General features: G+C 39.3%; 1 protein-coding gene across 1 annotated transcript in view; it reads left to right on the forward strand.

Annotated features, from left to right (window-relative positions):
- Window positions 1-15,044, forward strand: part of Cog2 (conserved oligomeric Golgi complex subunit 2) — a 44,101-nt gene extending 29,057 nt beyond the window's left edge. Inside the window, exons 10-12 of the mRNA XM_069829295.1 lie at window positions 2,033-2,315; window positions 11,359-11,539; window positions 14,310-15,044. Of these exons, the coding sequence (XP_069685396.1) occupies window positions 2,033-2,315; window positions 11,359-11,539; window positions 14,310-14,408 (563 nt within the window). The 3' untranslated portion in view covers window positions 14,409-15,044. The remainder of the gene's footprint in view (window positions 1-2,032; window positions 2,316-11,358; window positions 11,540-14,309) is intronic.

Genomic DNA, 15,044 nt, shown 5'->3' on the forward strand with positions numbered 1-15,044 from the left:
CGGGTGGCGATCCTGGTGGTTGTTCTCTTCAAAGTGCTACCGATTTTAACATAGCGATGAGTTATCTGTTACATAATATATGATCTAGGGTTGCGTCATAATTTATCCTTCCCCTTGTATCCCCCTCCCAGACATCTGAATGGGGGTATAGTTTACGTTTGGAATCTTTTACAGTGGAAAGACTCTTCATGCCATGTTTACAGTTTTTCTTGGGAAAGATAAATGCTGTAGCTTCAGACTATATAGGGCCTATATATCTTTTCCAATTTCAGTACATATAGCAAGGTTTAAACCCAGTCAGAGCAATGTATTTTTAAACGCAATGAAATATCTTAGTATGACTTCCTTTAGAAGGGAGGTGAAGCTGGAAATACTCCCCATAAATGTGGAGCATATAAACAAACCTGTCTCTGAGTGAGGGCTTTATTCAGAATATACCCGTCATATTTCAACCACATGAAAATTCAATTCTGTTAGCCATTATCCATACCTATCATCATATCTTTGGGAGTAGTGAATTCCTTCTTTCAGGTGTCTCCATATCAGAAAATGAAATTATTTATACCATCAGACTAGTGAAGTTCGTACCAAAGTAATACGAGTCCTCTTTGTCAATAAGTAATTTAAGAGAGCAGTGTATTATGATGATAAATGATTAAAAGAATTTTAGTTTTGTCCTTTAAATGTAAAAGAAATTTGATCCGAACAAATGTTACGTTTTAAACATCCTTTCCAGAATGATAAGTTACATTTTTTTGGGTCAAATTTCTGCACATTTAAAGGACAAAACTAAAATTCTTTCAATCATTCATTATCATAATATGTGACCCGTTGCACGGAAAGGGACCTAAAGTCATGAAAGGAAATTTTACAGGAGAACAAAATAACGAATTTGTGATATAAAAACTGCATTTCTATGTTTTGACATCTTGTGCTACCTGTAGGCTTTTTTACATACTAAACTAGGACGTAGTTTTACAAAGTGCTTCTTAAATATTTAAATCTTCCTTATAGTTGCTAAGGAAACAAATAAAAATTTCAATTTGCATTTTTCTCGAAAAGTGCATAATGTAATATCAATATTCAGTAAGTAATATATTAAAAATTATAACGCCTAGAACCATGATTTTTTTTAATGCTCAGTATTTCATCCTCTTTTTGAAACCACAAAAATGAAAAATCCGACTTTAGGTCCCATTTCCTGCAACTATTCAGATATACTACTCTCTTAAATTGACTGAGCATATTGGAAATTAAATTAATGGCTTTTCCAAAACACGCAATTAAATATTTCATATAAAACAATTTTTTTCTCGATAACAAAGCAAAAACGAGGAAAATGGTATTAAACTTTTTTGTTTGAAATATCTCAAAGAATATCCTTTTGAAATTAATTACATTACTGACGGTTCACCCTGTATAAGTGTATGTATCAGTTCTTAATTAATCCTCTGTATGTCAGTATTGTCCCAAAGCAACACTCCAGCTTTTCTTATTGATTTTTCTCCTTATGATATTCATATTGCTCATATGATGCATTTACATAATCTACTGTTTTTGTTAATTGTATAATATGGTGTTGAGATTATTAAAATTGTTTAAAATATCGTTTTTTTTTTAAATTTCAGTGTAATTAATTTTTAATTATTTTTCCATAAGAAAGGAACTGCTTCCTCTGCAGTAAAACGAAACTCCATCAGTTTGTATGCATGTCATACATTGTTTATTTTATATGGGCCCTCCCCGTTCTTTACCACAGGTTGCAGTTGACTGCAGTAGCTAGGTTTTAAACGTGCGATCTTAGGCTAATTATCTTGTCCACTCATAACTGACAAAACTTAGACTGCACAGCTATTAAAATACGATGCTTCTTCCCCCTTACAGGCTGAAAAGATAGATCAGAAGTGACATAAATCGCATAAAAATTCGGTTAATAGAGGGTTAATTGAAATGTCAGCTCATTTGATACAATTGACTTGTAATTCAAATCCTTTTGTTTAACAGCTGTTTGCGCTTTCTTTGTGTTAAACAGGTAGTCTGAAGGAATCAGAGCAACTGTTGTTAACGAGATTACCTCTGATAACGCAATTTATTCTTGGCGAAATCAGTGGCCAAAGCTTGCCACACTTGCGACAAGTGAGTGACATACCTAGATTATTCAGGAGAACGAACAGGGAGATGCCTTCTAAACCCTGCTCATATGTTGCACTAGTTCTGGCATTACCGTTGGCATTCCATAGTACCCAGAAGTCAATCGTTAATCCGGAACTTCTGACACAGTGGTTGACACTCACGTTCTCAGCAGTAACACAACAGTAAGTACATCTGTAGTTTGTTTTCATTTCTTAAATTTATTACTGTTCTCATGGTCTGTTTTTAGCTCAGTTGAGTGGTTAGATATGAAGCTCAACTGTGTGCATTATTATTATTATTATTATTATTACACATTAATTATATTTATAGCCATGCAATAAGAATGTTAGGAATAATTCGGTCAATTACTCATTCTTTTTCAACATCTGACTCTCTTTTAATACTATACTATACATTAGTGAGATCGAAACTCGAATATGCATCTGTAGTTTAGAACTCTATTACTAGTTCTGATTCGGCAAAACTGGAAAATATTCAAAGGAAATTTATTTCATTATGTTCGTACAGGTTCCTGCCTAATAACTCTGGATATAAATATTATAAAAAATGCGAGCACTTTAAATGTCGAAGCCTGTATGCCAGACGTCATGATCTCGATTACTTATTCTTATGTAAGGTCCTTAAAGGTGACATTGTCAATCTTTCTGAAACAGTGTCAGCCTTCGTATTCCTATAAGGACATGAGACATCACAAACTCTTCTATATTAGAAATTCTAAATCTTCCTCGCCGGTCTCCAGATGTATTAAAAATGCTAACTTACATGTAGGCGATTTCGATCCATTCAGTGTATAGAAGTATTAGAATATGGCAATGTCTTTGCTAATATTATTTGCATAATCCTTATACACAAACTGGTAGTAAGAATCAACTCCTTTCCCTAATATTTTATAGTATTAATTCTTATAAATTAATTATTGTATCTGTGTTCTTTATTTTATTGTTAACTCAAGCATTGTTGTTCATTTTAATGTATTAATTGTATCGCTGTGCTTGACTTTTATTGGCCAATGGCTGTTGTCTAGCACATAAATATCAATAAATAAATTATTATTATCGTATTTACCCGTGTAATAGACGCACTTTTTTTTTTTTTCGATTTTTATGACAAAAAACTAGGGTGCATCCTTTATGCGAAGAAAAAATTTTAGTGAAAAAAAAAAAACACGTATTAAAGGTGTACCAGCTCGAATGCTGAAATAATCGATAGAATATGTAACGATAATATATGGGCCGCGACTAATTTATATATCGATTGCATCACACTTAAGACGATCGATAGTTAGCAGCAGTTGTATAAACAGATGATAACTTGTAACAGTGAATACAGCAACAATAAGACAAGACATTTTATTGTTATTATTAACACTAGCCTTATCTCATTCACTGTCAGCTTCAGCATCGTTGCAGATGACCTAAGAATACGTTATTAATTGCAATGGTACCAGGCATTGTTATTTAAAAACTTGAATTCAAGCATAAACGGCTTTCGATATTATTAAAACGATCTTTATTTAAAATGAGATACATCTATTATGCAGGGAATTTTTTTTTAAATCTTAACGCCGGTCGAGGTGGGTTCCTCCAAGTGGTGACCGGGGGGTGCAATGGTGGCTCTCGTGCTCTTCTTTTCGGCCATTTTTCGTCCCATCACCAACCACTCCTCTTCGTTCTCTCTTCTTTTTCATCACTATTTCTCTCCGCCGGCCGCCATTGCATGCGGAACGCCCACCACATCATCATAGCCATTTTCACCTCTCCATCCCCGCTGTTTTTGTTCTTGCCACGTCCGCCACCATGACGGGATTTGTTAACAATGCCTGATGAGGCTTTATTCTTCTTCCCCTTCTAATTCTTATATCTATTATTAGGTTAAGTTTCTTAGGTTTATAACTCCCGTCTCACCAGCGGGGATCTTTCCTATCTCCGTGGTCCTGTCCCACGGTTTCGAGCGCGACTTCCAACTTGTGTGGCCCGACAGGGCGCCCAGCAACAAAGCAATAGTGGACCCTTCATACTGCCCCTATATGCAAGTCTAGGTGCGGAGCCCGGACCAGTAGTCATGTACACTCACGTGGAACCCCAATGGGGGCCCGGAGCGACTTAAACGTCCCGGTGACCGATTCTGCTCGCCGGGGCGGATATGTCGCTCCGACGTGTTACCGCTGACGTATGGGTGTCGCAGTGTAATCAACCACAAGTCCCCTGAAGCTGCGTGCGGTCTCGGATTGCTCCGGCTTTGGGAGGGTCGGTCGGAGTTAGCCGCAGTAGTCTGGCACTTGTATTCGGTGTAGAGTGGGGAGCCACGGGCGGTTATTCCCGTGGTAGGGGCATAAAACTGCGACACGCCTCTGGTGTAAGACTTGCCATTAGGTGTGTAATGACCAGTTTGAAGGGTAACTTGCGTGAAGTGGGTTGCTTGGGATCGGGCTGTGGGGGGGTCCCCACGGCCGGCACAGACCGAGAAGACTTTTTTGGTGTCTTTTTCTTCCGCCCCCCCGGTGGCAGGCTGACGCCGACGGTTCCGTAGGGGGGGCCAGTTTCAAAATGGCTTCTACGCGCTCTTCTTCTCCTTCTTCAGAAAAAAGTAATAAGAAACATAAGACAGGAGAAAGTACGACTGGTGGTCATATGACGAAAATTGCTATGGAATTGGACCCTGAGAAAGTTACTTTAAAAGTGCCGCCTCCAAAGTTTATCAGTATCACATTGGACGGAACGGACAAAACTATGAAAGACATTAGTCCATTCTACGTGAGACGTGCGCTCGATGGACTCGTTGGAAAGGTCAGAAATGCAACTCGACTCCGCAACGGTAGTCTCCTCGTTGAGACTGCATCTGCTAAACAGAGTGAGACGCTGTTGAAAGCAAAGTTGCTGGGGTCATACCCCATCAGAGTTGAACGACACTCCTCGCTTAACACCACGCGAGGAGTTGTGCATACAGATTCTCTAGATGGTCTATCAGATGAAGAGATCCAATTAGAGCTGGCGGAACAGTCCGTGTCCAAGGCTTACCGTTTAATACGGAAGCGGGACGGACGGACTGAACCCCTGAGCACAGTCTTTCTGACCTTTGAAACGTCTCTCTTGCCAGAATATATCTTTGTTGGGTATGAGCGTGTCCCTGTGCGTGCGTATGTGCCGAACCCAATGCGGTGCTTTAGGTGCCAACGGTTCGGACATACGCAAAAACGTTGCACAAACAATATCATCTGTGCAAAGTGCGGCGGTGCAGACCATGGGGATTCCCCATGTACTGGCGCCGAGCACTGTGTGAATTGTTCTGGGGACCATGTTTCAAATTCTAAAAACTGCCCAAAGTATATGCTGGAAAAGACGATTCAAGAGCTTCGAGTCCGGGAAAATATTAGCTTCTTTGAGGCACGTAAGCGTATTTTAGATAAAGAAAAGAAGGCAACTGAAAAGTCCTATGCGTCTGTACTGCAGAGAGCAACAGAGGGAATCGATGCCACCACACAAACGCCACCTCTTACGAACATACCTGGGAAGCGAATTGAGATCGCAACCCAGACATATGTAGACGCCGCTACTCAGACTGCTGAGTCAGACGACACTTGTGGACTTGACATCAGGCCTTACGTCCCTAAGAAAATTATTGCTATGACAGCTGAGAAGGATTGTAGGCCTAGTAGAACACCAGAACGTCGCACTCCTAGTTCGGGTGGCAGGTCGAGATCACGTTCTCGATCACGTCCTCGATCAAGATCGCGATCAGGAGTGCGACGAACTGCAAGTGAGTCGCCGGAGTCGAAGACAAAGCAGTCGCAGGCAAAAGCATCTTCCCATAGAAAGGAAAAGAAGAGAAGATCCCCTGTTAAGCCACCAACATGATATAGCTGCTCTTGATGACTGATATTCTACAGTGGAATGTGAACGGTGTACGCAGCAGATATACAGAACTACAGCAATTGATCTATCATGAAAACCCTGCTATTTTATGTCTCCAGGAGACACACCTTCGGCCCGAAAACTCCCTAAGTATCTCGGGATACTACGTTCACCGGTACGATCACCTTGCCGGTATTCGTGCCAACGGAGGTTGTGCTCTCCTATTCCGCCAAAGTATCTTTTCCTCTGTTATCAACATCAACAGCCCACATCAATGCATAGCCGCTCGAGTCACTCTACCTTCCATCCAGTTCTCAATAGTCTCTGTATATATACCCCCAGACACACCTTTCACAGTGCATGACATTGAAGACATTTTCTCGCAGGTACCTGCTCCATATTTGGTAGTGGGGGATTTTAATGCATCCCACCACTCATGGGGCTCAAATTCCGATGATGACAGAGGAAATAAAATAGCAGAGGTATGTACCCGTCTAAATCTTGTTACCCTGAATTCAGGGGAAGCAACACATCTCTCCTTAGCTTATGGTACATACTCCATGATAGATATCTCCATTTGTAGCCCAGTTTTGTCCACGCATTTCGAGTGGTCTGTGATTCACGACCTACATGGTAGTGACCACTATCCCATTCGAATGCGTATGTCCGCTTTACGTCCGGCGGAATCTCGATCTCCAAACTGGGTTCTTAAAAAGGCGGACTGGGTCGGATTTTCGGAGTCCATATCATTCGATGATAACGGACATGAAAATGTGGACTCCGTAGTAGACCATTTCTCAAATGTGGTTATAAAGTCAGCGGAACTATCTATCCCCCGGTCGTCCTGCAGGCCAAAACGCTTCTCTGTCCCCTGGTGGACGGATGCCTGCAGAGATGCAATACGTGACCGCAAACGTGCTTTACGCCAATTTGAGCGCCATCCGACCCAAGAATATTTTGTCCAGTTTAAACGTCTTCGAGCCAAAGCTCGTCGCATTGTGTGCGATGCTAAGAAGACGTCCTGGACAAATTACGTCAGTTCATTGAAACACAACGTCCCAGCTAACACCATATGGGACAAAGTCCGTCGAATAATGGGGAAACGTAGTTCTGTAATTCCGGGCCTTCTAAACAATGGAATAACGACCACCAGTCCAATAGACATTGCTGAAATATTTGCTACCACATTTTCACAAATAAGCAGCTCAAATAATTACGACCCGGAATTTCTGAAAATCAAAGATACTGCAGAAAAACGAAACCTAAATTTTCAATCTGACAACACTGAAGACTACAATGCACCGTTCACATCCGAGGAGCTGGAGGCGGCACTAGACACATCCCCTGACACCTCCCCTGGCCCTGATAACATCCATAACCGCATGCTTCGTCATCTTCCACCAGCTGGAAAATCCTTTCTTCTGTCTATGTACAATAGAATCTGGACTGAGGGTGTATTTCCATCTGCTTGGCGTTCTGCCATTGTAATTCCAGTCCAGAAACCGGGAAAGGACCCTTCTTTACCTGGCAATTACAGGCCAATCTGTCTCACCAGCTGTGTGTGCAAGGTTATGGAAAAGATGATAAGCAAATGCCTGATGTGGGTACTCGAATCGGGAAACCGATTATCTAACATCCAATGTGGTTTTCGCAAGCGCAGATCCGCCGCAGACCATCTTGTTCGGCTGGAGACCGCCATTAGAGATGCTTTCCTCAAGAAGGAACATCTTGTGGCGGTCTTTTTTGATCTAGAAAAGGCTTACGATACCACGTGGCGTTTCGGAATTCTGCAAACCCTGTATGACTGGGGACTTCGTGGCAGTCTGCCAACGTTTATTGAGAAGTTCATGGCAGAGCGGTATTTCCGAGTTCGAGTAGGCACCACACTTTCTAACGAACATCTCCAAGAAAATGGCGTTCCGCAGGGGTCTGTATTAAGTGTTCTTCTTTTCTGCATTGCGATCAATGGCATTGCCCACTGTGTAGGTAACCGAGTATCTTCTCTCTTGTACGTTGATGACTTCAGTCTATATTACAGTTCCCGATACCTCCCATCTATCGGTCGACAGTTGCAACTGGTCATCAATGTGCTATCGGAGTGGTCTCTTCGCAATGGCTTTAAATTCTCCACTCAAAAGACGCAGTGTGTCCACTTCTACAACCAACGTGGACTCCATCCACATCCTGACCTGCGTCTTAATGGAGTGGAATTGCAATATACAGACACTGCGAGGTTTTTGGGCCTTATCTTTGATTATAAATTAACGTGGGAGGCGCATATCCGTGATTTGAGAAGGCGTTGTGAAAAATCTTTAAACATTTTACGCCTTTTGTCAGGGGTTCGCTGGGGTGCAGACCGCATAGTGCTTTTACGTCTATATCGTTCTCTTATCCGTTCAAAGCTAGATTATGGCTGTTTTATCTATGGCTCAGCAAATAAATCTAAGCTACGTTTCTTAGACACTATCCATCATCATGGGATACGACTCGCTACAGGTGCCTTCCGAACGAGTCGGATAGCGAGCCTGTATTGTGAAGCGGGGGAACCATCACTGTATCGGCGACGTAATGTCCTGTTGTGCTCATATGCGGTTAAACTCCGCTCGCAGCCTGAGCACAATTCTTTCGACTCTTTCCATCATTCGTCTCTTTACGGCCGATACAATGAAAATCCACGGAGACCTCGTCCAGCAGGTGTGCGATTCCGTGAACTGCTCTCTGAGCTCGATGTCGATCTACCATCCGTTCGCACACTAGAATACACCACCACTCCACCGTGGATTATGCGACGCCCCATGTTTGATGTAAGCCTGAGCCAAAGTTTTAAGAATTTTACACCAGCTTTTGTTTATAGACTTCGTTTTAGTGAACTTTTATCGCGATATCCAAATTATTCTTTAGTTTATACTGACGGATCCCGAGTAAATGATTGTGTTGGTTGCTCCTTCGTTGCAAATGGACAGATATTTAAATATAAACTGAGCGAATATACCAGTGTTTTTACTGCAGAATTATATGCTTTTTACAGAGTTTTATTGTTTTTAATTCGAGAACCTCGGGGCAGATACCTAATCTGCTCTGACTCTTTAAGTGCCATTCAGTCTTTGCAGTGTCTCTATTCAGAGAACTCAGCTGTGTTAAGAACTCAGCAGCTGTTCCACACACTCTTAAGCTCTGATTGCGAGATTGGAGTAGTGTGGATTCCTGGCCATGTCGGAATTGGTGGGAATGAGGCCGCAGATGCTGCAGCCAAAGATGGTGCCACGAATGGCACTCTGGTATATTGGCGCGAGAGGTGGCAAGATTTACAAAATTATTTGAAATGTAGAATATGGTGGCAATGGGAAGGAGAATGGTCTGCACAAGAGGAAAACAAATTACGTAGAATAAAGAATACTGTTCGAGTTTGGGATTCGTCCACAAGAGCGTCACGACACGAAGAAGTTTTACTCACCCGGTTGAGGATTGGCCACTGTTATCTGACACATGGCCATCTGCTACGTGGCGAGCTTCAGCCGGAGTGTGATCTATGCCATGTTCCACTTACAGTGGAACATTTTTTATTACATTGTAGAAAATATGACCGTGTCCGTCGGCAATATGGAATTCGGCCGACTCTTCGTGACGCTCTTGGAAATGATTTTAATTGTACAAATGCAGTCCTGAGATTTTTATCGAGTACTGGACTTGACAGGGTGATTTAGTTTTTGACCCGTTTTAATTATCCTCCGGACCCTTTACATCCGGAGGTTACACTTGTTATTTAGTATATAAGTTTTTTAACAAACTTGACATTCGGACCTTTTACATCCGAGTATTTTAGAAATGCGCCAGATAATTTATTTATGGTAGCATTTGTATTGTTATTTTATCTCTTTTTAAATATTAGTTAAGGTCAGATTTTTTATAATGTTTTATGCATCACCCTGTTGAAACTGCATTTGTGTACCTCGTTTTAATCGTGACAACGTTTTTTAGTTCTTTAAGCATTCTGATTATTGTATAGTTTCTGTTTAAAGAATTTTAGACAAGGGCGCAAATAGCCATAGATGCTGACGCGCCCTTTTTAAACCCCACTAACTAACTAAATCTTAACGCGAAAAATTTTACAAATGTGATGGTTATTGCTATGAAAAGTAAAGTCAACTCCCTATAATTCGTTCTGGGGATAATTCGCAATTCTTCTGGGAGGGAGAGGCGAAGTTACGCTGTTACATTTTTTACCTGATTTATAGTGTCTCCCTACTTAAGAAATTTGTGATCTGAAATCAGAAAAAATGAACAGTCCTCTAAGGAAAAAAAAAAAAAGACATTATTTTTTGTTAAACTAAAGTATCATACGATATATTGTTGTTGTTTTCTAATGCCAGCCATTTGACCTCTTGCACTCCAATATTTTTCAAAGATATTGTCATGGTTAGCCACTGACGCACAGATTTTGAGATGTTCTGAATCCATTTCTTGATTTGAGTTGCACAATGGACAGTTAGGAGACTGATATATTCCAATTCTATGCAGATGCTTGGTCAAACAGTCATGGCCTGTTGCCAATCTAAATGCAGCTACAGATGATTTTCATGGTAAATCGGGTTTGGTTTAATTTGTAGATTTTCTTTTAAATTCGGAACGTTGATTTTCTGTTTTAATTCTTGAACCATGGATATGAAACTTCTTTGAGTTTTTAATCTACAGAGAGGACTGTATGAATGCCAATTGTTTCCGGGTAATCTGATAAGTTTTTCATATTGAATCAGTGCTTTTTCTTCTATTATCATTTTGATGCTGTTAATATTAGTGAGGAATCTCATAGAATCTATTGGAGTTGTTTTGATTCCACCAGTAATGAGCCTGAGAGCTTGGTTTTGAACACGTTCTATTTCGTTTATGAAAGGTGAAGTAATTAAAATTTCTCCGCAGTACGTCAGCACTGGCTGTATAAACATTTTGTATGTAGTGTTCAAAGTATTTCTAGAGCAACCCCATTTCTTCCCTGCTAGTCTTTCAGAAGAGAGAATCTTTTACGAGCTTTTTCAGAAATATATTTCAAATGGTATATTGTAAAACTAGTGTTCCTTGTTTTAAGATTCTATCCCACTGCAGCACTGTATAATATTATAATGTTTCAAAATGTTTGCACTGTTTCACATTTTGCACGTGATTTTGAAGTGTATTCTAGTAATTAAACCTGACAGAATAACGTTTACTGTACTTTAAATAATAATAAAACATTTTGTGGATAATTTGCAGTTTTCGATATTTCGCGGAAGTGCATGCATTAAAAACCGTCGGGAGTCGACTGTACAGTATTATGTATAATACTCACTGTTATACTTTATTTCTCTCATACTTCTAGATTTTTTAGTTCAGTGGATGATGTTCTTACATCAGTTCAGAAGACAGAAGAAAGCTTACGTCGACTAAAGAAGATTCGAGATCGTTCTACTGCCACTACAAGTAGTGAGGCCAAAGGCATTGGAGATGACGACAAGATTAGGCACCAGCTTCTCCTCGATGTGTACAGTTATTGTGAAGGGGTAAGTCACTAAGGTTTAGATTTATACCAAAAGTTAAAATGCAATGTGTTTGTAAAGTCATGGTTGCGCTTTTTTAAATTTAATTTAAACAGTATTTGACATATTGCTTCCTTAAATTATTTGTTTTATTATTGTTTAAGCATTATATCATATCTCATTTATATTTTGTCGTTGCATAACAATTACCAAGTCAGCAGTGAGTCAGCAAGTGGTTTACATATAGCAGTGCTTAAAGCATAATAGCTAGGAACACTGTAAAATCGTAAATAAAATATATCAAAGTCTGTAAATAAAACTACTGTAATTCGTGAAAAAAGTCTGTATATAAATCCTAAATCGTGAAAAACGTCGTTATTTAAATACCTATCTATCTTCTATCTTCGTAGTGTATCCAGCTATTTGCTGACAACATGTGTTCCACTATGTTTCACTATGAATTTCCTCTTCTTACAATTGATGGGTAAAAAGCACGATGCTTGTTGTATATTTCAGCAGCCACATTCCAAAGATGAGATGTGTTCAGTATATAATGGAGAGAATTGTCCGAAGTTACAGGGACTGCAGATTTTAGATTAGTTCTTTGGATGTTTGTGACAGGGCAGTTTAAGAGGGCATGTTCCAAATCTTCTTCGTTATTGTTGCACCAGCAACAACTACTAGAGTCAACAAGATTAAAGCGGTGAAGATACTTCTGAGTGATAATATGGCCTGTCCTGGCCCTTGCTAAGAAAGTTTGTATGTGTCTGGGAATGTTGCAGAACATTTGTAAATCATTAGGTTTCTTCTGAATGTTTTGAAGAACTTGGCCTTTATCAGAAGAAAGCCATAATTCGACACATAAATTTGTTAAATGAGAATTAACTGCAGAATATGCGCTGGTTAAAGAAGTTATTTGCATAGGTTTGGGCCCCAAAGATGTTGCCTGTTTAGCAATATTATCTACAACCTCATTTCCAGTAATGCCGCAGTGACTAGGCATCCATGGAATACTATTTCTTTTTGAAGATTTAGTTTATATAATATTTTTTGTATAGATTCAAATTGCTATGTAAATCGTAAAAAAGTTGAGTCTTTATTTAAATATGAGGGAGTCAGAAGTAAAGGAGTACAAGTGACATTTCTGAGAACGTGAGGTAAGTGCATCTAGGGCAAGCTAAAACATTAAAAATTTTAGTGGCAAAGGGATACATCTTTTAACCACCTCACATATTAAAACTGAAATAACAGATTTCACGGAATTTACAAAATCTTAAGTACTTTCAACCACATATTCTCACAGATAACTAAGTGCACTTATACCCCTGCCCCCTAGGGGCATATTCGTGATGCACGATATTTGTAGAATCGAAAAAGAACCAGCAACATTATCTTCACATTGAACCAACTTTGTCACGCTTTTTTCGGTCGCTGCGAACCTGGGTCCTTCTACCTCGATGATTATACCTTTGTTTCTGGGTCATACCCATAAACCCATGATTCGTTACCTGTAATTACCCTATTTAACAAATCTAGGTCATTATCACCCTGATTAATCAGTTCTTGGAACACTTGAAGTCAGTGTTGTTTCTGCTCGTCTGACAATTATTTTGGAATGAATTTCGTGGACACTCAACACACGTTCAAATCTTCAGTTAAAATTGACTAAACTGCATAGAAACTTAAATTCAGTTCATCAGCCGTTTTCCTAATTGTAAGTCGACAGTCAGAGCACACTAAATTGTGAACTTTCACAATGTTTTCGCTCAGACATTTATCCCCGAAAGCTGTTTTTAAGAGTTCATAAGTCTCCGAAGTTGATTTCCCGGTTTTAAAACAAAATTTATTACAAACTCGTATGCAGTTATATTGTCAGACTCCAAAGCAGCTATTCTATCAATAGTCTCTAAAACACACACCATCTCAAACAGCAGAAATAACTAAAGTGCTCTCTCAATTAATATCACTCAATAAAAGAATTGTATTCCAATGGATACCATCCCATTGTGGAATCCTGGGAAACGAGAATGCGGATGCTTTAGCAAAGAAAGGCAGCACTGCTACTTACAGACCTGTTACTAAATCTATGTATTACTCTGTGAAAAGATTTATTAATTCTACATACTTAGACTTCAACAAACAAAATTTGGTAACACAATCTCAAGGGAAAAAATGGAACTCTCTGCATCATAATCCACAGTGAATTCCCGATTTACCACGAAAATCGTCTGTAGCTGCATTTAGCTTGGCAACAGGCCATGATTGTTTGGCCAAACACCTGCACAGAATTGGAATATATCAGTCCCCTAAGTGCCCATTGTGCAACTCAAACCAAGAAATGGATTCGGAACACCTCAAAATCTGTGCTTCAGTGACTGACCATGATAATATCTTTGAAAAATATTGGAGTGGAAGAGGTCAAATGACTTTATTGTCAAATGCCTGGCATTAGAAAACAACAACAGCATTACAAACTCGTTCCGTTTTTTCATACATTTGCAAAATCAATAAATCCTCCTAGAACCAAAAACACGTCTTCACTCACCAGGCTGAAACTCTCTACTAAACAAAGATATCATGATGATCTTTTCAGGACGTTTCAAGGATAAAACAAGCTTTCTCTTATAGACCTCCAGGCAAACCTACCCCCCCCTCCTATTGAGTAGTGGCGGCTCTTGTCTTAAAACTTTCCAATCACACCTCGTATATTGATTTTGTGCAGTTTTTTTTCCTATATCTGTTGTCAATTGTGAAACATCACAACCTTTCATCCAATGTTAATTCTTAATTTCAGATTGAAAGTGTCGGTGTGACGAGAAAGAATGTGGATAAATTAGAAGAACTTGTTGCATTGGTGGAATCTGCCAGAACTAAAAGCGATACAAGTAAATGATGAAGTATGCAAGAGAGAATGCGGTGTAAATTGAATCCTGCAGTAGTATGTAATGTACATAGTGGTGTGATTCTTTGAAGAAGTTGCTGAAGCGAACCTTCCTACAAATGAATGCAGTTTTAATAAGTCTTTTGCCACTAGTGCCTCTTGTGTGTGTGAAATATAAAATAAAATTCCGCCATGTAAATTTTTTATTTTACATATGTTATTTTCTCTCAGAATTACAAATTGAATACAGGCTATTTATGCACAGGTTTTGTTTCCTTGCTGCTGTTCTGGTTTTCCTATAAGGAAGCCATAGTATTGGTAAAATCAAATTTCTAACAATGTTGAACATTTACCGGACGAAATTTTATGTAAATTTGCCACAGTACACTTTAAAATTTGTGCACACTGTCTTGATCTGTCACTCTTACAAGTGGTTGCACACTTACATACTAAGCTGGAATAAATATAACGTCAAATTAAAAGTGCATTTGATATGTATAATGAATGATTTGCAAGGTGTTGGTGGCAGCATTGTAGCAGCATAGTAGAGGAGACTTTTAAATATTAGTACAAAAAACTATAAAAGTATACATGTTTATAAACATTGCATATTTAGGATGAAATACATTTTTGATTTGAACAAACCTA

This window comes from Periplaneta americana, chromosome 6 (assembly GCF_040183065.1).
Source record: "Periplaneta americana isolate PAMFEO1 chromosome 6, P.americana_PAMFEO1_priV1, whole genome shotgun sequence".
In the NCBI taxonomy this organism is placed as follows: Eukaryota; Metazoa; Arthropoda; class Insecta; order Blattodea; family Blattidae; genus Periplaneta; species Periplaneta americana.